Source organism: Poeciliopsis prolifica, unplaced genomic scaffold (assembly GCF_027474105.1).
Source record: "Poeciliopsis prolifica strain line A6 unplaced genomic scaffold, Auburn_PproV2 SCAFFOLD157, whole genome shotgun sequence".
Lineage (NCBI taxonomy): Eukaryota > Metazoa > Chordata > Actinopteri > Cyprinodontiformes > Poeciliidae > Poeciliopsis > Poeciliopsis prolifica.
This window is the reverse complement of record NW_026562532.1, coordinates 326,406-349,974: the sequence shown is the minus strand read 5'-3', so window position 1 is coordinate 349,974 and position 23,569 is coordinate 326,406. Positions and strand designations below refer to the sequence as shown.

General features: G+C 36.5%; 1 protein-coding gene and 1 long non-coding RNA gene across 2 annotated transcripts; one reads left to right on the top strand and one right to left on the bottom strand.

Moving 5' to 3' along the window:
* The first annotated feature begins 8,015 nt into the window (after positions 1-8,015).
* Positions 8,016-10,653, top strand: LOC129356139 (uncharacterized). The gene is made up of 5 exons (XM_055025742.1): positions 8,016-8,273; positions 9,207-9,262; positions 9,369-9,752; positions 9,891-9,994; positions 10,588-10,653. Exons 2-5 carry the CDS (start codon positions 9,208-9,210, stop codon positions 10,651-10,653), a joined length of 609 nt encoding a protein of 202 aa, XP_054881717.1. The 5' UTR covers positions 8,016-8,273; position 9,207.
* A 2,344-nt stretch (positions 10,654-12,997) lies between these two features.
* On the bottom strand, positions 12,998-22,017 carry LOC129356126 (uncharacterized). Its single transcript, XR_008605365.1, has 5 exons — positions 21,914-22,017; positions 18,569-18,624; positions 18,096-18,456; positions 14,412-14,756; positions 12,998-14,137 (listed from the first exon to the last, which is right to left on the bottom strand). It is a non-coding gene; the product is annotated as an uncharacterized LOC129356126 (long non-coding RNA).
* Positions 22,018-23,569: the final 1,552 nt, after the last annotated feature.

The following is a 23,569-nucleotide window of genomic DNA, read 5'->3' as shown; positions in this document are numbered from 1 at the left end:
ACACTGAGACACTTTGACTCTATTACTCTTTATTTCTCCTAGAACAGATTTTACCATCATACAGTCAGTGTGATGGTGTAACTCTGCAGGAATCTGCAGCAACACATCACTATAAACATCAGGGATGATCCCTGTCCTCAGACAGACAATGTGTGACAAACTGAACCATCATTTCTGAACAGTGTCTGTTTGGGTCACACAGAGCTTGATGAACATCAGAGCACAGTGATGATGATTCCCTGTCTGATGACAGACCGGTGAAGGTTTGACAGGAATATTTGTTTCATTATAATCCTGTTTATTGATCCTTAAGATCATTAAGATCATAAAGTGATTATTTATCACCAACATATCAGCCTGATCTCTACTTGAAAAAGCCAGGAGTTAGTATTTTATAGCTAATTGGTTAATGGCCTGTTATTGTTTTTAGTTTTTAACTAAATTAGTTTTACTGTCAACATAAATCCTCAGTTAGATAATTAAACCAGATTCATGCTTCATTTCTGTTAACTGTTCTGCTATTTTAATGTCATTAAAAACAAACTGCTGCTCATGTAAATCGATGTGTTTGAACAATTCACTCCTAATTTTACTATCAATTTCACTCATTCTGCAGCAGCAACCAGTTAGTGACTCTGAAATTATTAATGACAGACTGACTTCATGTCTTTTATACCAACAGGCCAAACATTGTTGAACTTTAAAACTCCAACTAAACACAATAACTTTTATCCATTGAGACATTAAATATATTCATAGTTTATTAAACTTAGCAAAGGTTGATGAGGATTTGCCAATCATTAGATTCTGTTTTTATGTTTTACACAACAATCCAACTTCAATGGATTTGGGATTGTAGGTATTAAGACATGAGCAACTTTCTACAGGAATGAAACAACTATCACTGAACCGCTTTAGCAAGCCTGATGGACACTTTTGTGTTTGCCACACCCATGCAGCAGTTCTGTGACATGCAGCTCTGCAACTCTTTCTTTTCTGAAACAAAAGAACAGATTTCTCACATGATGAACCCAAACATCTCATCAGTGTTTCTCTAACTTGTTGCAGGAACTTTTCTCAGTTCCTGCAGCACTAAGCTTTTCTTTAATTCAGTCTCTCTTCTGACTAAACATTTTGATATATGCATTTTGTTCTGTAGGTATTTGTTCAGAAACTTCTTGATGCTGGATAATTCAGAATTCTTGTGCACAGCCAGTCTGACCTTTGACCCCTGGGCAATTCTAGGATTTGACCTTTAGGTGCTTAGCTCCCAGCAGGGCTAAGTCCCATGAGATATTTGTTTGTGCGTTTTCTAAATCTAACTGCTTATTTACAAACATTCACAAACAAAATGAAGAGAGTGAAACCGTTTTTCTCTCACAGCAGAAACAGCAGAAATATCTATAAAAAAGATATGAACAAAAAAACAGACATCCAAAAAGAAAGAAATAAATGACAGGCAGTTAGAGACCAGAATAGAAATGAGATGTTGTCAACTGCAGAAAGTTTCCTGAAACTGGTTCCAGATTAATCGGTTTCCTCAGCTCTCTGGAATGTAAATCCATTTTGTTGTCATTTTGATGTGGCAGAGTGAGACAGTTTTGCATGAGAATGTCCTGCTGGTGCTGCGTCAAACGTCTTGGAATGTGCCAAGTTCTGTTCATACCAACCTGTTATGTTGTTCATATAAAGGTCAATGATCACTGATCTACAGGACACAGTAAATCCATTTGGTAAAATGCCTTTTCAACATCCAAGCAAAGAACAGCTCCCTTAAATTTACTGTCATATTTATGATACATAATGTTCATTATCCATCTGGTATTAAAAAATTAAAACCTTGCCACACCCAGGCAGCAGGGTTAAACTTTATTGTTCTGCAGGACTTTTTTATTCAAAGCCATTACATATTAAACCAAACCAAATCCAACAGTTATCAAGAACATTTTCTTATTCTGAGTGAAATATTTAATAAATCTTCTTTTTTATTCTGTCTTTCCAGCAGCTGCTGATGTCTCTGCAACCCAGAGAACAACCTTGGATCCAGAAGCAGAAGGTTGAGGACGGATCGGCCTCCATGTTTCTCTGTTCCTCACAGCAGCAGCTCTGATGGTCAAACTTTTCCTGAATCTCCGTTCAACAGAACCTGAAGGTCCTGAAGCTGCTGGAGGACAGACGGCCTCACATTTAAATTAAATTACATTTGATCAACTGGTTAATAATCTGATAGTGACTTAAAATATATATACATATATATGAATGCAAAGTCAACTTGGTCAACAAGTGAGAAAAAACTGAAGGGACAAAAACAAAGAAGCTCTATTTGAACAATTCAGAAAGAGTTTATATCATCTTCATAGTAAAAGTCTTGCTTTACAAGGCCATGCCTAACTGACAAAACACATCAGGGTTCAACACCAAAACACAGAGAACAGCACATTCAGTCAGGTTCAGTATTATGTTTTCAGGAATTGATGATTATTAATAAGTGATCGCTGTAGATTAAACATAAAATGAATGAATTAAAACATTTAATTTCTCTTTGGGATCAAGATAAAGTGATACGGTTCAATTCAACTCAGTACTTTTGAGTTGAATTGAATGCATCAGATAAAGTTGCTCAATGGAACTTTAAAAAACAAAGTCAGTTCAGCAGAGAATCTGTTTTTCCCACAGAAACATGGAAGGATGCGCTAAACAGACATTTATTAGTTATTAGAAGCAGAAAGTTTCAGCGAATGATCTTCAGCCTCTGCAGTTAAAAATGACATAACTGTAGTAGATCAGTTCCTGAAACAGTTTGAAACTCAGTATCACAAATCCAGAATTTTATAAATGCATTGTGTTCATTTTGGCAGAATTAATAAGTAACATCAATGACCACCAGATGGCGCCAAAGACACTCAGTCCAACCAGAAGAAGAAATGACAACAAACTAAGTTGACAAAAGGCCACTGACTGGAATCTACCATTATGTTCGAATATTGATTGGGGATCAATCCGATCAGAAGAAAACAGTTAATTAAATTAAGTTTAACTGAAACTATTTTTAATTCAATTTAAACACCAAGCCTCTCATTTCATCATCAAACCACAAAAAGTCCCCAGACCCCTGAGTTGCTTTCAGACTCTACCTTGATGTTTGGTTCTTCTTTCTGACAGCGCAGTGTGATCAGACCCGCCTGCAACCATAAACATATAAACAACTGCAACATTATTATGAGTCTGCTGTTGTTCCAGCCGTCTGCTAAACCAGGAGATCCACATCACCAGGTGAGTGGCTTGACCTGTGACCTTTGTGGCAGATCATCTTCTCATCCTTGATCTTAAACATTCATAACTCGTGCATTAGGCTACAAGGTTGCATGTTGGTGCTTTATTTGTCATTATTGTTATTTTTACTTTATCAGACTCGTAGCTTCAGCTTTATAACGGTTTACTTCCGTTTTACTGGTCATCATTCAGTTGATGAATTACACAAATATGCTGCTTACATTTATGAACAAAAAATAAAGAAATAAACCCATTGAAGAGTAAACATGATGTGTTCCCAGCAACACATGATGAGGTCATGACCGGCGCAAACGTGAGGTTTGCTCTAGTTAGAAACCTTGTTTCCAACTAGAGCAAACCACAAGCCTAACACATCATAACCTGAACATGTGTTGCAGATTATCTGTTCTAGTGTGAAATACAGTGAGTGTTTCTTTAATTTGATCATGTTATTAGTTCAGAGTGGCAATAAATAACTCCATAAACCCAACAAGTTATGAAAACAATGGATGGAGTTATGATGGTTCCTTTCAGCATCATCCATCTTCAGAAATCTGCTGTTTCTCTGCTTGCTCTGTTTTTAAAACAACATATTTCTGAGCAACAATAATCCTGCTCATTTTTATTGACATATTTCCACATTTTTAACCCACTGATGATTGTGTTCAAGTTTTCATTCCAGTTCCACATCATTTAAATAAAAATATTAAGAGTCGGCTGTGCAGTGGTGGCGAAGGGGTTCAGCACAACCCATGTAAGAGGATTTAGTCGCGGGTTTGATTCCCGGCCCCAGCGACATTTGCTGCATATCTTCCCCTGTTTCCTGTCAGACTACTTGTAATAAGAGCAACTAGAGCCACAGAAACCTTGAAGAAATATATATGTATACAGTATATGTATGAAGAGGTTTGTGAATGGAAGAAATAAACAGACCTGGTTCTCATTCTGTTCTCCTGTTGGATCCTAATCAGTTAAATTAATGGTGTTTTAAATATATATTCATATTTATAGGTTTACTTTTTCTGTGTGCTCTCAATAAAAATCTGCAGAATTTGCACAACATAATTATTGATCAGATTGTTTTTTGTGATCAGGCCTCAAACCTTGTGCTTTTTCCCTTCATTAGAGTTTAATAGAAATGAAACTTTCTGTAAGTTTGATGTTTTTCTTGTGGTTCTAAAACCTGAGAATAGAAATTAAACTGATTATTTTACTGTGAAAATAGAGAAATTTTTATAACCTATAATTTAGATCATTTGAAAAGCATTTTTTTATTGAAGGGTCATTTGCAGCTTTCTGACTGCTGATTGGTTTAAAAATATCTTGTTGCTGATCTCTGAACATTTAATTGTTTCAGATTCAAACTTGCAGTTTGGAAATTTCCATCTGAAGAAACTGAGGTCAAAGGTCAGACTGACTTGCTATGAGTCCAGTTGTTCCTTGTACTGATGTTGTGCTGCCTCTCCTCCTCTTCCTCTCTCAGGATGAAGATGATGTCCAGCATCCTGCTGCTCCTCATCCTCAGCTCATGTCTCTGTGGTCAGTCTCCATCTTGTCTTTGTGACAGAAAGCTCTCTAGATGGAGCTGAAAGACTCCCATGTTCCAGTTCTCAGTGTGTCTGCTCCTCTCTTTCCCTCTCTGTCTCCTCAGCAGCAACATTTGTAGTGAATGTGACACAGAGCAGCTATCAGGCAGAGGAGAAGCAGAACATCACTCTGGAGTGGACCTTCACCACCAAGACTCAGGGAACCTGGAAGAATCTGTTCATCTACTGTGAAGTGATCACAGATCATGGAGTCTTAGTTCTCTATGAGGTCCGTGAAGGAGTTGAGATTCCAGAGTCTCAGGATGATCAGTTTTCAGGACGAGTCCAGAGCGACAAAGACGTCCTCAGAGAAGGACGAATCAGACTCCATGTGTCCAGACTGAGGACTGAAGACTCTGGTCTGTCTGTGTGACGTGAAAACTGGAGATGGATTCAACTATGGAAGATGTCGACTCAGCGTTACTGGTGAGTTTCAGGTTCAAAAAAAGTTTCAGGTTTTTCTGTTAATCAGTTAAGAATTTGTTGTTCTTGTGTCGTTTTGCTCAGAATTATTTTCTCCTTTAATTTCTGTTAATATTTTAACTGTTTGCTTCAAATTTCAGTCAGAAGATTTTCACTCCAAATATGTTCTGCGTTGTGTTCAATTGAAGAAAGGAGTCAGATCACAGGAGTTGCTGGGTTTTTTAATGCAGGTTGCTGGCAGAGGCCTGCACAAAAAGAAATAAAAAATGCCCTTTAATATGCAGCTTCTTCCATTCACAGGATTCAGAATTCCCCTAGCAGATAAGCAGATGGAGAAACCCTGTGACCAACTAATAACAATATCTGCCCTAACATTTAAGTAAACTGTTCTTAACTCGTCAGAAAGAATGCTCCTCTGTTTGTATTAAAACAAATAGACATTCACATCTGCATGTACATACAATTATTTCAAATATTTCATAAAATATGAGCTCGACCAAAAGCAAAGAAAATTTCCTACCTCTTCTCAGGCAGCCTAGCGCCAACTGAAGGTAGTTCAGTACTGATGTCATAAGATGCTCTCATAAAGTGACAGTACAGATACTGGTGCTTATCAAAATAAGTAAAATATTAAAATTCTTAAAATATAACAGAAAAATAAGATTCTTCAGTATTGATCAGGACTGAGTGGAATTTCAAACATTATAATAGAAATAAATAAAAGCATATTTTCTAAAGTTGATACACAAACAAGAATATAATGTGTGAAGCAGCTCAGTTAATCCAGTTGGGATTATAACATGTTAATAACCAACAGTGTTTATTTGATGTTTATTGTGTTTTCACTGCATTTTGTCTGTTTGTTGCTTTGTCTAAAATTTAAAGCCACAGACAGTAAAGCAAACATCAGTTTCTCTGATCAGTTTTTATCTTCTGGTTTTTTGCAGCTTCTTCTGGAATTTTCCATCATCAGAAAGAAGATTCAGCGTCAGAAAGTCGAGGACGGGACGGTCTTTATGTTTCACTGGGACTGACAGCAGCAGCAGCAGCAGCAGCAGCAACAATCACAGTTTTACTGATCAAACATAAATCCAGAACTTTTCTAGAGAATCGGCTGATGATGAATTTTAAATCAGTTGTTTAATTGAATCCTGAAGCTTCAGGAAGCAGCTGATGGATCCTGAACTCACTTTAGATTCTACTTTGGTAACAGAAGAGATCATGATCTCCAGTTCTGACAGCAAAACAATCCCACATCATGATTCCTCCACCACTGTGCTTCACAGCTGCTGTTGAAGTTTCTGCTCATTTATTATGAGTCTGTAAATAAGTTGTTGTTGTTTAAAGCTAAAACTTCCCTGCTTTGGTTTTACTTTTCCTGTTGCTGTAGATTTGTAGTTCACTTTGACTATTTATTCATGAATATTTATGAATTTACTGTAAAATTATTGACTTTATGTGACGTTTTCTTGGTAACTTTTATAAACTAAACGAGGTGAGTCAGGAAGTTTTCCAGATGTTTTTTTTTCTTTTTCTGATGTAAAATCATAAAGAAAATGATGAGGATCAATAAAGAATTCATTGATTGATTGATTGATTGATTCATTCATTCATTGATTGATTGTTTTGTTTTGAAGCCACATAAAGAAACGTGAATTCAGATTTCACGTTTTCAATCGTTCCAAGATTTATTTTTCTATTTTTCTTGATTATTTGGAGACAATTTATTATATTGTTTGTCTTGGCGACTTTTCAGCACTAGAGGGAGAAGCAACGTTTAGTGAAAAGCTCAGATAGAGCTGATCTCAGTTTCTGGAAACAAACATCTCAACAGTGAATCACCTTCCTGACAGCAAGTCTGCATGAATATGGATTTATTAATAACATGAGAACAATATGAAAATACCAACTGGAGCAGATAATAAACTTTATGCTCAGCAACAAAGAGCATCAATTAAACAGCTTTAAGACCAAACATCAGAACTGATCAATGAGTCCAGAAAACTTTGGAATCAATATTTTACTGTATATTCTAGAACATTAAACATTTTTCAGAGACACTAGAGTTTATTATCGGAATATGTGAGTCGATATAATATATGATAGTTTTACTTTCTGAATTAAGTGTTGAACTTTTTAACTAAATTATAATTTTTTTTGCTCGTTTATTTCTAAAGTGGAATAAAAATAATATATAAACAAAGTTTCTGATGAGAAAACATTTAATGTCTCAACATACATTCATCACCATTCAGTGAATCATCACTGTTGAATGTGTCAAATGAAATAATTCAGGAACTTGACCTTCCGGTTGATATTTAGTAAAACTGCTGGTAGTATTTGAACTGTGGGCGGAGTCACGTGTTTAACTCCTCCCACGCCGCCGGAGTGAAGGTCTGCTCGGAGAAAAGCCTAGAAACTTTTCTGCCTCTGAACCTTCATGATTCTAAAGCGTTGAAATCTTATCATTTCAGAGAAATGCAAAGCTTTGCTGCTGATCTCTGAAGCTCAGATCTGAAATAACAGACTAATTATTTCTATGTGCTTCCAGCTGCAGAGAGTCGAGGAATCAAATGAAGTTTGTTGGCAACTTTCATGACTGACAGCAAACAGGAGCATTCAGCTCTGAATGCTTTGCTTTGCTTTGCTGTTGCAACTCATTCCTGAGATTCTAACGGAGCAGGAAGGGAAATACCCTCCTTCAGGACGAGTCCAGTTCTCCTGCAACACGAGGAGGGAGAATGTCATGAATGTCTGGCAGTAGGACAAAGAGGAGGAGAAACTCTTAACTTCAATAGAGATTTGTTCCCTCGACCGCTTCAAACTAGAAGAGAATAAAAGAAACAGCATAACGGAAACAGTTAGTCAGTCTGTTAGTCTAGATCTGGTGTGTCCATGTCTAGTCTAACAGTATCAACGTCATGCAGAGACCTGGACACAAAGGCTGACGAAGCAGCAAAATGTTGAGGCTGATAAAGAAGAAAACTGACAGTAAGTTTATTACATGTTTGTCTATAATTTAGAGTTAGTTGGAAAAACATTTTACTGAAATACGTTTCCTGTGAATAAATGTAAAACACAACAGTTAAATCCTGAAACCAGGTTTTGCAGTTCATATATCTGTAATAATAACTTTTAATCTTCTGTAACTTGTTTTTATTTCTTGCGGCTGAAAGTTTTGTGTCTCTGGTTTGACACTTTTGTCCAGCATGTCTCAGGTTTCAAACTCAGACAGGATTGGTCTCCATCCTGTTCTCCTCACCACCACATGTGGAAAATGTTCAGCGGGGATTAAACTGCAGCCTGGAGAGGATTGTCAGAAAATCACTCTCTCATTTTGATGCGTTTCACAAGGATGAAGGAGTGAACTGATGCTGGATTCAGAGCAGACTCAGTTCACTCCTTCACACAGGATTCACAGAGACAATCCTAGATACAAACATCTTACCTGAAGAGAAGAACTGGACCGTAAAGTCCTGTTTCCAGAGAAGTAAAGTTTGTATTTCATTCAGACATGAAGGTTCTGGAGTTTAGAGGAAGAATGAAGAGAACCAGAAACCAAGTTGATTAAAGTCCAAAGTGAAATGAAAAGTCTTTTCAGAAACCTGATATCTCTGTTTAGGATATTTATGTTTTATTGGTTTTATACAGTTTGTCTGTAAATAACAATCATCAAAATTACAAGAAGGCTCAGAGAATATAATCTAAATATTTTTATTTGAATCTAATGGATCTAAATAAGAATTTTAATAATGAAAGATTCAGAAGCTGCAGAGAATGAAAACATGTCCTGTTGTCTTTCTGCTGTATAGTTTTATTACCACAAGGTGGCAGTAATGATCTGTTTCTATATAAGTTAATTCTGTAGCAGGAATCCAGTGTTTCTTTTTATTGTGATTAACTCTCATCTTCATCCTCTCTCAGGATGAAGATGATGTCCAGCATCCTGCTGCTCCTCATCCTCAGCTCATGTCTCTGTGGTCAGTCTCCATCTTGTCTTGTGACAGAAAGCTCTCTAGATGGAGCTGAAAGACTCCCATGTTCCAGTTCTCAGTGTGTCTGCTCCTCTCTTTCCCTCTCCCTCAGCAGCAACATTTGTAGTGAATGTGACACAGAGCAGCTATCAGGCAGAGGAGAAGCAGAGCATCACTCTGGAGTGGACCTTCACCACCAAGACTCAGGGAACATGGAGGAATCTGTTCATCTACTGTGAAGTGAACACGGATCATGGAGTCTTAGTTCTCTATCATATTCATGAAGGAGTTGAGATTCCAGAGTCTCAGGATGATCAGTTTTCAGGACGAGTCCAGAGCGACAAAGACGTCCTCAGAGAAGGACGAATCAGACTCCATGTGTCCAGACTGAGGACTGAAGACTCTGGTCTGTATCTGTGTGACGTGAAAACTGAAGATGGATTCAACTATGGAAGATGTCGACTCAGCGTTACTGATGAGAAGAAATCATTAATATGTAAACAAACATTTTTAGAAACTTTAATAAATTCTGATTCTGTATTGATGAACCAACATCTTCATCTTCTCCATGAATCCTCCTGGATCTCAGTTTCCATCAAATATTAATAAATATTTCTGATTTCTCTCCCAGCAGCTGCTGATCAGATCCAAACTCAGAGACCAACTTGGACTCCAGAACCAGAGAGACAAGAATGGATGAACATCATCATCATCATCATCAACAGTGTGGGACTGACAGCAGCAGCTCTGATTTTCTTCTTTCTTATTTTTTTAGATAAATGTTTTCTACCAGTAGATGTTTATTTTAATAATGACAATGAAACAAGAGATAGTTCAATCACTTTATTATTAGAACAGTTTGATCAGATTTAGGGGAATATAAATTTGTTGCATCAAACAATTTGGTTGATTATTTTGAGCAGCTGAAAGATTTTAAAACTGAAACTCAACATAAATGAGCCTTAAAGAGAATTTAATCTAAGATCATAATTTATTGTTCAGTTCAGTGTTTCAGGTTTTATCTGATTTTCTTCCTTCTGTTCATGAACCAGCAGCATAGTGATGTTCTGGTTCTGGTTCTGACCCGCTGACTGCTGGAAACAAACTCAACCAGAACCTGGAACCAGAACCAGAACCTAGAACCAGAACCCTGATCTTAGATGCTTTAAGCTGCAGCAGATGATGAACCAGTGAAGCTCTGGATCTGCTCCACTGGTTCTGGTTCTGAAGGTTCTGCTGTAAATAGTGATGGGTCTGATGATACTGAAACCTCGGCGCATGCGCCGAGCAAACAAGCCGAAGCCCCGTGTCGGTGCGCGTATCTCTTTAAGGAAAACCACGTGACCGGTACAGTTCCTGTGTCGTTTGGCTGTGAACGCGCCAAATTGTATTTATGAACAGAAAATGTATCGACATGTTGGTGGGTTTTGTTGGATGGAGATAGTTTGTGTTGTTTGGCTTGTCAATGAAAACTATGATCAATCGAGGAAGAGGAAGTTTTTCTTCCGTTTGATCATTTCGATCTTATCACGGAGAATAAGATCAATTATTATTCCGTTCTCGTTTCCACTATTGATCATTCTTCTGTCGGGTTATTCCAATTTCTTTCTGAAGAATACTTTAATTAGTTTACATGAATTAACTTTTATTTCTATTGTGGATTAAATGTATACAACAACGTGATTATACAACATCACGTTGTTGTATAAAATTGCACTAAATGTCGTCCTAAAAAAATCATTTTTAATACCAAAAAGGTTCAAATTGTCCATTCTTGAACCTCTTACTATATTACGCTTTACGCAACTATATTACTTTATTAAACCGGTTTGAGGTCAAGAAGGAAAATCCATACAGCCAATATGGACCAGCAAAAGCAAGAGAAAATTCCCTAAAGCTTTTGGGCAAAATGAAAATGCTTTAAAGTGAATAATCGCATTATATTCAAGTTTCATAAAAAGGACCAGAAACTATTAATGTGTCGCTTCTCCGATGAAGGAATATTGTCTGATTTGATGAATTTATGTATGATCTAATTGCACTATCAATTTTTCAAGATAGAAATACGTCAGAAGGAAGAAACTGCAGCATTCATCTCGGCTGATTTGTAAACAGTTAAAAAAATAATAAAACATACAAGTCAGTTTTTTTTGTTGTTTTGTTTTCTTGGCAATTGGCCCAAAGATGTTAACGCAGCTGATGTTTCTAAATAAAAATGTGTGAATGAACCTTGTTCAGTCTGTTTCCAGTCTTTATTGATGTTTCCTGAATTACTTTTTAAATCCAGCAGATGTCGCCATTGAGTGAGTCAGCAACACAGTTTTCAACACAGTTTGGGAAATGTGCCACACACCCAATGAGGCCTCATCTGCCCATCACTACAGTCCAGAGATCTGACAGCACCAAGTGATGCATTTAAGGACGCCTCGGACAGACTGCGGTTTTTAAGAATATGCTTGATGAGATGCATCTGATATGTACAATAAAACTTTTTATTTTTGCTTGCATTTTTTTTTGTTATAATCAGTTTAATTTGTCTCTAATAATTTCAACGTCCGAGGTTACCTGAACGTATGATTCATTTCTTCAACTCTGAACTTCCTGGTCTGTTTCCTGCTGTCAGAAACAAGAGTCAGAGAAACATTTTGCCCCTTTTAATGAATCAGTGACTCTTCATGTGTTCATAGAAGCTGTTTGATGAAATCAAGTTTTTATAAAAGAGACTCAAAGAGAAAAACAGACCCAGAGTCCTGGAGGAAAACTGATCATTTCTCAACTATTTTCCCTCCAGTTTTAACTTCAGGTTCCTCTAAAGTGTAAAACTGTCCAAAGTTGACGTGGTTCTATCAAATGAGGAAATCAATATTGGTGAACTATTGATACTGTCAGTTCCTCCATCTTCTTCTTCTGAGGATTTCTCCTCCAATCCAGCAGCTCCAGGTTGAACATGTGGATCCAGGATGAGGAAATAAAGAGTTGATCCGGTGTTGGATGTTCAGGTCAGCCTGTGATTAAATGTGACTGAATCCTCAGAGACGTTCAGTAAAGATGTTCAGAATGAACAACTAAAGAATCAGAGAATGAATCAGAGAAACTCTGACATTTGATCCAAACTGACCATAAAGGCCTTTTCCATCCAGACTCATTTCCAGCCAATGATTCTCCTCTGATATCAGTTTTCCTTGTTTCCAGGCAGATTGTGTCTCTTCACAGGTTTCAGGTTCAGCTGCAGAGTTTCAGTCACTAAAACTGACTTTGTTCCTTTGAGCAAATTAAACTTCAGATCAACTAAACTGAACTGGAAAAGATTTGATTCTGTTTATGGTTGTGACATGGTCTACCATTTATATCTGATTAAACAATATTAATATGTATTAATGTGCAGATTATTGTGGCCCAAACTGAGGCTCAGGCTCAATTTATGGCTCTTGAAATGATTTTGTTTATTCAAACCAAGGTTTAAATCTGCTGCAGTAACTCAGGGATTACATGATTTTAAAAATAAAAATCAAAAATCTCTGAAAACTAGAATAACATAAAACTCTCTGAGAAAAGATGAAACTGTGAACTGGATGAATTAATTTTAGAGTTTTGATCGACTGCTAACAAAGTGAGGACCTAAAAGTCTAAATGGATATTTTTATAAGTAGATTCTCATTTTCATAATAAAATTTGGAAAATGTCAAAAAAACTCAGAACAAACAATGAAAGATTACATATTTATTTATTTATAGCTGTTAATCTAAACATTTCTGTACAACATTTATACTTCATAAGACATTAAGAAAATAAAAACTAAAAGAAAACAAGCAGCAGATTTTATTAGAACGTTTTAACGACGACATTCAAAACTTAAAGCTTCTTTTAAAAGAGTTAATTAAATAAAATGAGCATGGAACCTCATTTAATCAAACAAATCTGGTCATATTTACTGCAGTTCTTGGAAGAATAAATTATATTTCAGGTCTGAAATTCCTGCATATTCTATATTCCTCCATGTTTTACTGTATCTATTGTACTGTTCATAGATCTGGGAATAAAAGATATAAAAATACTCTATAGCCAATAATCACATTTCAGAAAAAAGCAATAAGAATATTTAATAGAGTAAGATTAAAAACACTTTTTACAAAATCATGTACATTAAATGAACCCAGCAGATAATGTTCACATAATGCAAAAATATTCAATAATAATCCACAGAAAGAGGAGGAGGGAGTGATTTAAGGTTAGATATGAATAAAAATAAGAACAACATTAAAATGCATGTGAACATCAACCTTTGTGAAACTGCGACTAAAGAAAGGAAACAATAATATACTTATATTACAATATAATCAAAGTTATATAAATATATAACTACTTTTAATAAATAAAATAATATGGTACGTATTACTCTTAGATCATATTTACATGTTTATAAATTCACATTCAGAGCATCAAGATATAAACTGTAACAGCTGAAGAAACCAATGTTGGGTCAACTGGAGCAGTGATCCCAACCCTGGTCCTCAGAGCCCAAGTCCTGCAGGCTTTAGGACTTTCCCTGTAGCCACATGAATGATTCAGTGATTAAATCCTCTGCAGAACCTGATGGGCTGCAGAGGAGCTCATGCAACCATTGCAATCAAGTGTTAGAGCAAAGTCACATTCACATCATGGAGGATGTTGGGCTCTGAGGATGAAGGTTGGGGATCTGAACCAGAACGATCCACAACCCTCACTGAGTTTTGGTTCTTCTTTAAGATCCGTTCATCTTCTGCTTCCTTAAATAGAAGCCAAGAACCAAACCAATTATCAGTGCAACGATCAGTAGGCCTCCAATCATCGGTCCAATATGTTTGTTTTTGCTTCCATCTTCGTTTCTTTCCTCCTTGTTTTCTGAAAAACAGAATCAGAGCTGAAGGTCAGAATCCATTTCTCTTCATCTGCTGATCTCAGACCATCTGCTTTCTGCAGCAGCTTTAGGAAACACAATCATCTGGTCAGAACCAGAACCACATCTGGCCTAAAGGATATTCCCCCTCAGATTAGCCGCAGCCACACAGAGACTCTAAAGACATTTTCACCTGTAAGAAGATTCACTGATCTGAACATTAAAACACTTTATGCAGCTTCCTTCTTTCACTGGAATATAGAAACCAGGAAAACTCACCTGTAGGAGGCGCCACAACCAGGGTAGACAGTTCCGCTGAGTGTCATACTGCCGGTTGCTTCTCTCTGAAAAACTCGACACTCATTTGTCCCGAGTCGTTGGTCGTCACGTTGCTCAGAAGCAAAGACACGTCTCCGTCCTCCATCCGTCTGTCCTGCAGATCCACCCGGTTCCTAAAGATGGATGCTGGTTCTCTGGATCCAGCTGCTCATCTCTGAACAGCAGGACATATTCTGGATCCAGGTCCGGTCGGGTCCACTGCACAACCACAGCAGGTTTTGTTGTTGGGGAGTCGGCATGGCAGAGAGACTTTCTGTCCAGGAACAGCTAAGATGTTTTTATGAACTACAGGACAGAGAAAACAGAGCAGAAAGGTCAGAGGTCAAAGTAAACCGGTCCACTTCTACAGCAGCAGCAGAGACCAAGGAGAGACACTGGACTCTGACCTGGACTGGAATAATGGATCTGGGGCCTCAAGCATAAAAGAACGTACAGTTTCCGCACTAAAATCTAGAAAAGTGCGACGCACAAAATCTTTGGTTGCATAAAGCCGTGCATCTTTCCTTTATAAATCCCAATTTGCAGGAAATAGAGAGCAGCTGCTGTTCGCCCTGTCAATTTTCAAATACATTTGTAAATCAGTATAAATATCCTGGAAATCTGCTACCATGTGACCCGGTAACCAAGGCAAGTCCTTGTTTGTAGCAGTATAGGTATTTATAATAATAAGAAGTTTTATTTACAGTTAGGGCCAGAAATATTTGGACAGTGACACAGGTTTTTTATTTTAGCTGTTGACAAAAATATGTTCAGAAATACAATTTATATATAATATGGGCTGAAAGTGCACACTCCCAGCTGCAATATGAGAGTTTCCACATCCAAATCGGAGAAAGGGTTTAGGAATCATAGCTCTGTAATGCAGAGCCTCCTCTTTTTCAAGGGACCAAAAGTAATTGGACAATGGACTCCAAAGGCTGCAAGTAACTCAAAAGGCCTTTCCCTCGTTAACCTGTAATCAAGTAAGTAGTTAAAAGGTCTGGGGTTGTTTCCAGGTGTGTGGTTTTGCATTTGGAAGCTGTTGCTGTGACCAGACAACATGCGGTCAAAGGAGCTCTCAATTGAGGTGAAGCAGAACATCCTGAGGCTGAAAAAAAGGAAAAAATCCATCAGAGAGATAGCAGACATGCTTGGAGTAGCAAAATCAACAGTCTGGTACATTCTGAGGAAAAGGAATTGACTGGTGAGCTTGGGAACTCAAAAAGGCCTGGGCGTCCACGGAAGACAACGGTGGTGGATGATCGCCGCATACTTTCTTTGGTGAAGAAGAACCCGTTCACAACATCAACTGAGGTCCAGAACACTCTCATGGAAGTAGGTGTATCTGTCTCTAAGTCAACAGTAAAGAGAAGACTCCATGAAAGCAAATACAAAGGTTCACATGTAGATGCAAACCATTCATCAATTCCAAAAATAGACAGGCCAGAGTTAAATTTGCCCAAAAACACTTCAAGAAGCCAGCCCAGTTCTGGAAAAGTATTCTATGGACAGATGAGACAAAGATCAACCTGTACCAGAATGATGGGAAGAAAAAAGTTTGGAGAAGAAAGGGAACGGCACATGATCCAAGGCACACCACATCCTCTGTAAAACATGGTGGAGGCAACGTGATGGCATGGGCATGCATGGCTTTCAATGGCACTGGGTCACTTGTGTTTATTGATGACATAACAGCAAGAGTAGCCGGATGAATTCTGAAGTGTACCGGGATATACTGTCAGCCCAGACTCAGCCAAATGCTGCAAAGTTGATCGGACGGCGCTTCACAGTACAGATGGATAATGACCCCAAGCATACAGCCAAAGCTACCCAGGAGTTCATGAGAGCAAAAAGGTGGAATATTCTGCAATGGCCAAGTCAATCACCAGATCTTAACCCAATTGAGCATGCATTTCACTTGCTCAAATCCAGACTTCAGACGGAAAGACCCACTAACAAGCAAGACCTGAAGGCTGCGGCTGTAAAGGCCTGGCAAAGCATTAAGAAGGAGGAAACCAGCGTTTGGTGATGTCCATGGGTTCCAGACTTAAGGCAGTGATTGCCTCCAAAGGATTCGCAACAAAATATTGAGAAAAAACTTTTTTGTTTGGGTTATGTTTATATGTCCAATTACTTTTGAGCTCCTAAAATGTGGAGTGTTTGTAAACAAATGTGTACAATTCCTACATTTTCTATCAGATATTTTTGTTCAACCCTTTAAATTAAACGTTACAATCTGCACTTGAATTCTGTTGTAGAGGTTTCATTTCAAATCCAATGCGATGGCATGCAGAGCCCAACTCACAAATATTGTGTACTGTCCAAATATTTCTGGCCCTAACTGTAAAAGGTGTGAGGCTCATAATGTAGCCTCACAAAAATGAAATACATTTTAAAGAAAAAAAAACTCTAAATAATAAAATAAAAAAAGAAAATGAAGAGATTATGCAAATGCCTGAAAAGCAGATCGTTCAGCCCAGAGAGTCCATTGAGTTGAATGTAGACGTTTATTCTAAATAGAGAAATCATATTTACAACTTTACATTTACAGAATAGAGATGCTGTTTGACAGTTACTTTTTACTTCTACTTGAATAAAGATTTGCAAGATGCACAAAAGAGTCCAAACAAAAAGATTGTAGCATAAAACTCTTAGCATCAAATGTAGCAGTAATACAACAATAAATAATACTTCACACACTTTTACAAAGTAAACTTGCTATTTCCTTTAAATCTTAATTTGAAATGTTAAGATTTCTGTGTTGTACCATATAATTCATATTGGGCTCAGGGCCCCCATATCACCTCGGACCAGCCCTGAACAAAACACACCTCTGTGTGTGAATAAAGCCACATAAAGTAAAGTGGGCCATTGCTGCGAGTTCCCCTCCCTGTGAGAGACTCGGACCGTGGTGATCATGGCCCTGAGAAGCTCTGGTCGTCGTCCTTTATTTACATTTCTAACATTTATGCACTCAAAGCTCAATCACAGCAGCTTCACTGTGGAGGAGGAGCTGAAGACAAGAGCAAGGAAAGGTATGAGCAGCACATACAAGATGGTGATTGTCAGCACTAAAAGCCTTCTCCTGACTCTGGTTGGTTGAGTTTTATTTGCTTACAGATGAACATAGAAGTGCTGCATGTTTTGCTCTCAGCAGAAATCCACTGAACCCTTTACTTTCATCAGCCTGTGGAAATGTGTTGTTACATCAGTCCAGTCCTTTACATGGCCGTACTCAGGATGAATCTAAAGGGCCAGTGGCCCCATAGACTGGAACTGGCCCAAGTATTGAAGATACTAAATATGTTTCTAGTGATGATATAAGGGCACAGAAACTGTAGATAATTTATCCCTTGTACCAATTTAACTTTTACCTTCACAGTTTCACTTTAATAATGAAATAAAATTAAGATTTGCACTTTTGACTTCAGCAGAATTATGATAGAATCAGTTTTCATCTATTAGATCAGCTGAATTCACAACTCTATGCTGAGGTCGACCTTCTGACCTCTAGAGCTTAGAGATGTGATCAAACATGAGCTTTAATAAAGAGAAGCTAAAACATTTCACTAATAATAGTTTCATTTATGCTCAATAAAGACCTAAAAAGTTAAAGAAAGTAAAATAAAACCCCAAATAACTCACCAGTAACGCTGAGTCGACATCTTCCAGAGTTGAATCCATCTTCAGTTTTCACGTCACATCGATACAGACCAGAGTCTTCAGTCCTCAGTCTGGACACATGGAGTCTGATTCGTCCTTCTCTGAGGACGTCTTTGTCGCTCTGACTCGTCCTGAAAACTGATCATCCTGAGACTCTGGAATCTCAACTCCTTCATGGACCTGATAGAGAACTCGGTTTTATCAGGAGCCAACAAGCTGCAGACGATGAACAGATTCCTCCAGGTTCCCTGAGTCTTGGTGGTGAAGGTCCACTCCAGAGTGATGTTCTGCTTCTCCTCTGCCTGATAGCTGCTCTGTGTCACATTCACTACAAATGTTGCTGCTGAGGAGACAGAGAGGGAAAGAGAGGAGCAGACACACTGAGAACTGGAACATGGGAGTCTTTCAGCTCCATCTAGAGAGCTTTCTGTCACAAAGACAAGATGGAGACTGACCACAGAGACATGAGCTGAGGATGAGGAGCAGCAGGATGCTGGACATCATCTTCATCCTGATCCTGAGAGGGAAGAGGAGGAGAGGCAGCACAACATCAGTACAAGGAACAACTGGGTCTATGGTTCAGGTCTAATAAAGGTTGTTTAGAAAGAGATCATTACTGCCACCTTGTGGTTATAAACTCATACAGCAACTCTCAGTCAACAGGATTGTTTTCATTCTCTGCAGCTGCTGAATCTTTAATTATAAAACATTTTCTGAATGAAATTAGTTTCTTATAATCATGAAACATCAGTGAGTGAGTTTTACTTTTTTTTACTGCTAAATAATGAAAAGCATATTAAGTCAATGAAAAACAATATACAATTATTGCACTGCTTGTCAATTTCACTGTCAGATACATTTTATATAGATTCATCACACAGAGATGTATTCTGTAATTCTTCTTGCAACATTAATTATAATTTACAGTCAATTAGAAAATTGATAGTAAATTATAAGATATCTTAAAATTATAGCAATTTAAGATATCTCTAATTACATTCTGACTAGTCAAAATGACGTCAAATTTACCATTGAGTTGGATGAGGACTTGAATTCAAGATGCTTACAATAAATTACTGACTATCTGAAATACACATGTCAGATATCTATAATTAAATTAGTCAAAAAGTAAATTCAAGATTTCTCGATTTTAATTTTGACTAATCATAATTCTAACTTAAGATATCTCGAATGACAGCATAGTTCAAGATATCTTACGTTTATTTTAGGATGGGAAATATGTAGTTTTAACTAGTGAAAACTATATAAATATATAGATATCTTTAAAGCAAATAATGATGAGACAAAACTAAATAAAAAATATCTTGAATTGTAATTTTGACTAGTCAAAATTTGTTTTAAGATATCTCTAATTCATTTAGAGATATCTTGAATTATTCAACTTTTCTATTTAAGATATCTCTAAATGAATTAGAGATATCTTGAATTATTCAACTTTTCTATTTAAGATATCTTAAATGAACATTCTGTCTAGTCAAAGCGTCACTGATTTTCTTGGCAATTTGAAAGTTTAAATAAAACAATGAAAAATAGAAAAAACGAAAAAAGATGTTAAAAATGCACCACTTTCATGTTGAAAATGGATTGACAAGACAGTTTTAGCTTTTCAAAGTTGTTTTTAAGTGCATTCAGTTCGTCGGAAATGAATAAACAGGACATTTTTTGCAGATATCATTAGCAGTCTCATAGTTTATGAAGTTTTGCGTTCTCCGCATGTCCAACATTGCCGACCTCTTTCTAATTTGTGGAATTTACGGACAATTTTGTGCAGGAAACATAAAATTCTACAGGCAACAGTTTGGACAGCACAAAGGGGCTTCAACGTCATTCTTAATTCAGATATCTAAAATTGTAATTTTGACCAGTGATAATTATGTTCAAGATATCTTAAATCGTAATTCCGGATATGTGTCTCGTCAAATTACAAATCCAGTGACGTCATTTGAGATATCTTGAATTATTATTCTCACTAGTCAGAATGTAAATGCAGATTTCTTAAATTACCATTCCGGATAGTCAATATGTAGTTTTGTCTAGTCTAAATGCATTTTCAGATATCTGGAACGTAATTACGGATAGTCAGACGGAACCGAATTTATGTTGAAACGGCTTGCCATAAAGACATCTCTAATTCATTTAGAGATATCTTAAAAGAAATTTTGACTAGTCAAAATTATAATTCAAGCTATCTCTTATTTAGTTTTGTCTAGTCATTATTTGCTTTTAAGATATCTATAATTTAATTTCCACTAGTCAAAACTACATTTCTACTATCCAAAAATACATTTAAGATATCTTGAATTATGGACTAATTAGAGATATCTTTAATTAGAATTATGACTAGTCAAAACTATAATCGAGAAATCTTGAATTAACTTTTTGACTAGTCATAATTTAATTGTAGATATCTGAAATGTGTATTTCAGATAATCAGTAAGTAATTGTAGATATCTTGAATTGAAGTCCCCATACAAATCAATGGTAAATCTGACATCATTTTGACTAGTCAGAATGTAATTAGAGATATCTTAAATTGTTAAAACGTCTAGTCAAAAAACAATTTGAGATATCTGGAATGAAAGGGCAGTAAAACCGAATTTATGTTAAAACGGCTTATATTCTCAGAAATAGTTTTGTTATAAATTACATCTGGATAAACAAATGAAACATTTTCAGACTGTTAAATATGAAACACATTTTGCAGACTCTTTGATCAAAGCAGCTTTTCTATAGCAGGAAACTTTTTAACCTTCCTGGTTTAAAAACTGTTGAAAGCAGAAATATTTATCTTTACATTTTCACCTTATTGTTAAATGTAAAGACAATAAATGCAATAGCTGCCATAATGTTTTTCATAATAAACACAAAATGACTGATTTATTTCTTTGTTCTGTGTTAAACCAAAGCGTTTAATATTGACAGTAGAAACATAAAACATTCATCTAGCAGAGCGGGTCGAAAACAACTTACAGAGTTTAAAAGTTATTATAGAGATATACTGCAGATTAATTTAGGATTTAATTATTGTGTTTTACATCTACGCTACTTCAGTAAAATGTTTTATTCTACTGTCTAAATTAGACAATGAACCAACATAAAATATAATAAACTTACTCGGTTAGTTTTAATCCTTTTCCTGCGTCAACACCTGGTTGCTTCAAAATGGAGGAAACAGCATTTTTGTTCCTCCTTTCAAATTGCCAAGCAAGTCAGGGATGTTTTGACTATCCACAAATACTTATTCAAGATATCAGTAATGTTATTCTGAATAGTCAGAATTTAAAATATCTTAAACAGAAAAGTTGAGTAATTCAATATATCTCTAATTCATTTAGAGATATCTTAAAACAAATTTTGACTAGTCAAAATTACAATTCAAGATATTTTTTATTTAGTTTTGTCTCATCATTATTTGCTTTAAAGATATCTATATATTTATATAGTTTTCACTAGTTAAAACTACATATAAGTCAGAATGTAATTAGAGATATTTTAAATCACTAAAACGTCTAGTCATAAAACAATTGGAGATTTCTGGGATGTAAGTGCTACAAAACCAAATTTATGTTAAAACAGCTTGCCGTATTATGTGTAGGGTTTTCTGAGCATTGTTTATACTTGAGTTTTCAGGAAGACAGAAAGTTGAAAGACTTCAAGGTGTTTCTAAAGAATGAAGCAGAAATTATTGGAGGAAATATGAGCTGTTAAATATTTCAACAGAATTCATCTTAAAAGAGTCAGAATGAAAACTGGTCAACAATAAACTAGAAGAGACTCACCTGAAACCTGGTGGATAAAACCTGTGGAGTGTTAAGATGTTTCCAACTGTGATCTTTGCTGTTCACTGAAAGCCTAACAGGGTGGAGTCAGAGTGGACTTCGTCTTGTTCAGACCTGTCAGACTCTCTACTACTCTGCTACTTTCTTCTTGTCTAACTGGTTAATAAAAAAGTCTTGTGCTTCACAAATAGGTTCCAGCTTTTTATATTAAATCCACTTCCTTACTGTTTTTATCTTTGTCGTTTTTTTTCCGCAATTCATTATTTTTACACAATTCTAAACACATTGTAGCCACTAAAGCTCATTTTCCATTTTTATTTTTCCCTGGACTTTAATATGAAACACTGAAGGTGAACATGATTAAAGCCCAGATGTTAGAAAACAAAAATAGCTCAAGAATCCTTCAATTTAATAATGTGAGAAATAAAGGTGCAAACAGGTTTGCACAGCTGATGGATTATTAATGCAAAAAAACTTTATGCATTGAAACACAAAAGACTGAAATAAAATGAAAATTTTTCCATTATTCATGTAAAATTGAACTGATACAAAAAATAGAAATAAAACATAAAATTTTAATAATGATAGAAAACAAAATAATGCTGTAGCCAATTCAAGAGAATATTTAATAAGATGAAACAAAACTGAATGAAAAACCAAAATGAACACATATTGTAGAGCAGGGGTCACCAACCCGGTCGCCCACAGGGACCTTTTCAGTCGCCCGCGGAGACACTTCTAAAAATAGCCATTATCATTAGGGAGCACTACCAAAATAAATTAATTAAATATTTTTACATTGAAGTATTGACGTTTGTTTATATTTAGAGTTCAAAAGAGGGAAATGATTAAAATAAATTGCTTTACATATAAAACTCTTTCCTGCTGTTAAAATTCAGAAATGCGCAGGCGCCTGCAGGAAACTATCGGAGCGCAGCAGCGCCTGCAGCTGCGCCTGCAGCTGCGCTCTGCGTGCCTTGACATTTTCCTTTAAGTAAGAAAGAAAAGAATAACTTCTGGATTTTTTTATTATTTAACAAAATTGTGAAGAAAACATAAATAAATTGTGCCAAAACATCTTATTCGTAGCGCAACACCTGAACCTGGGAATCAACACCGTCCTCTTTCTGTGATGGGGAGGCTTCGCTTCCATGTCTTTATTATTTAGCATCGTCTGGAAAAAAAGTCTGCTGCTCTTGGTTTAGGCTTGTGCTGATTTCTGCGCATTGGAGAGGTGCTTGTGCTCTTGCAGGTCAGGTGCAGTGATAGTTTTGTGTCGGACCTTTATTTTTCCACATCTGCTGGTGTCAGCCAGCGGGTGACCCGTCAGCTCTTCGGTTCGCGAAACCACAAACAAAGCGAATAAACCGGCGACCCGCCAGAAACCGCGCAGACTGTCAGAAGCTCAGGCTGAATGTAGAACAACAGGAGGTTCAAACCCAACTCATTCATTTTTAGCTTACAGAAAAACGCAAAGCCGTGAAATAAACAAAAGCAAACTGACCAATAAGACTTGGGCGTTGTTGTTCCCCACCTCAACCCTCATACTGACACAGCTGTGTGTGTATAATATCCTTTGACACAAAAGATATTTTATTTTCCACAATTTTGTTAATAGAACAGATGGTTAGACAGATGGTTAGGTAATAAAAAAAT

Coding starts and splice junctions, on each gene's coding strand:
- LOC129356139 (XM_055025742.1), top strand. CDS start 9,208: ATGAAGATGATGTCCAGCATCCTGCTGCTCCTCATCCTCAGCTCATGT. Junction 9,753..9,890: donor TGAGAAGAAATCATTAATAT/GTAAACAAACAT, acceptor CTCTCCCAGCAG/CTGCTGATCAGATCCAAACT. Junction 9,995..10,587: donor TCAACAGTGTGGGACTGACA/GCAGCAGCTCTG, acceptor TATCTCTTTAAG/GAAAACCACGTGACCGGTAC.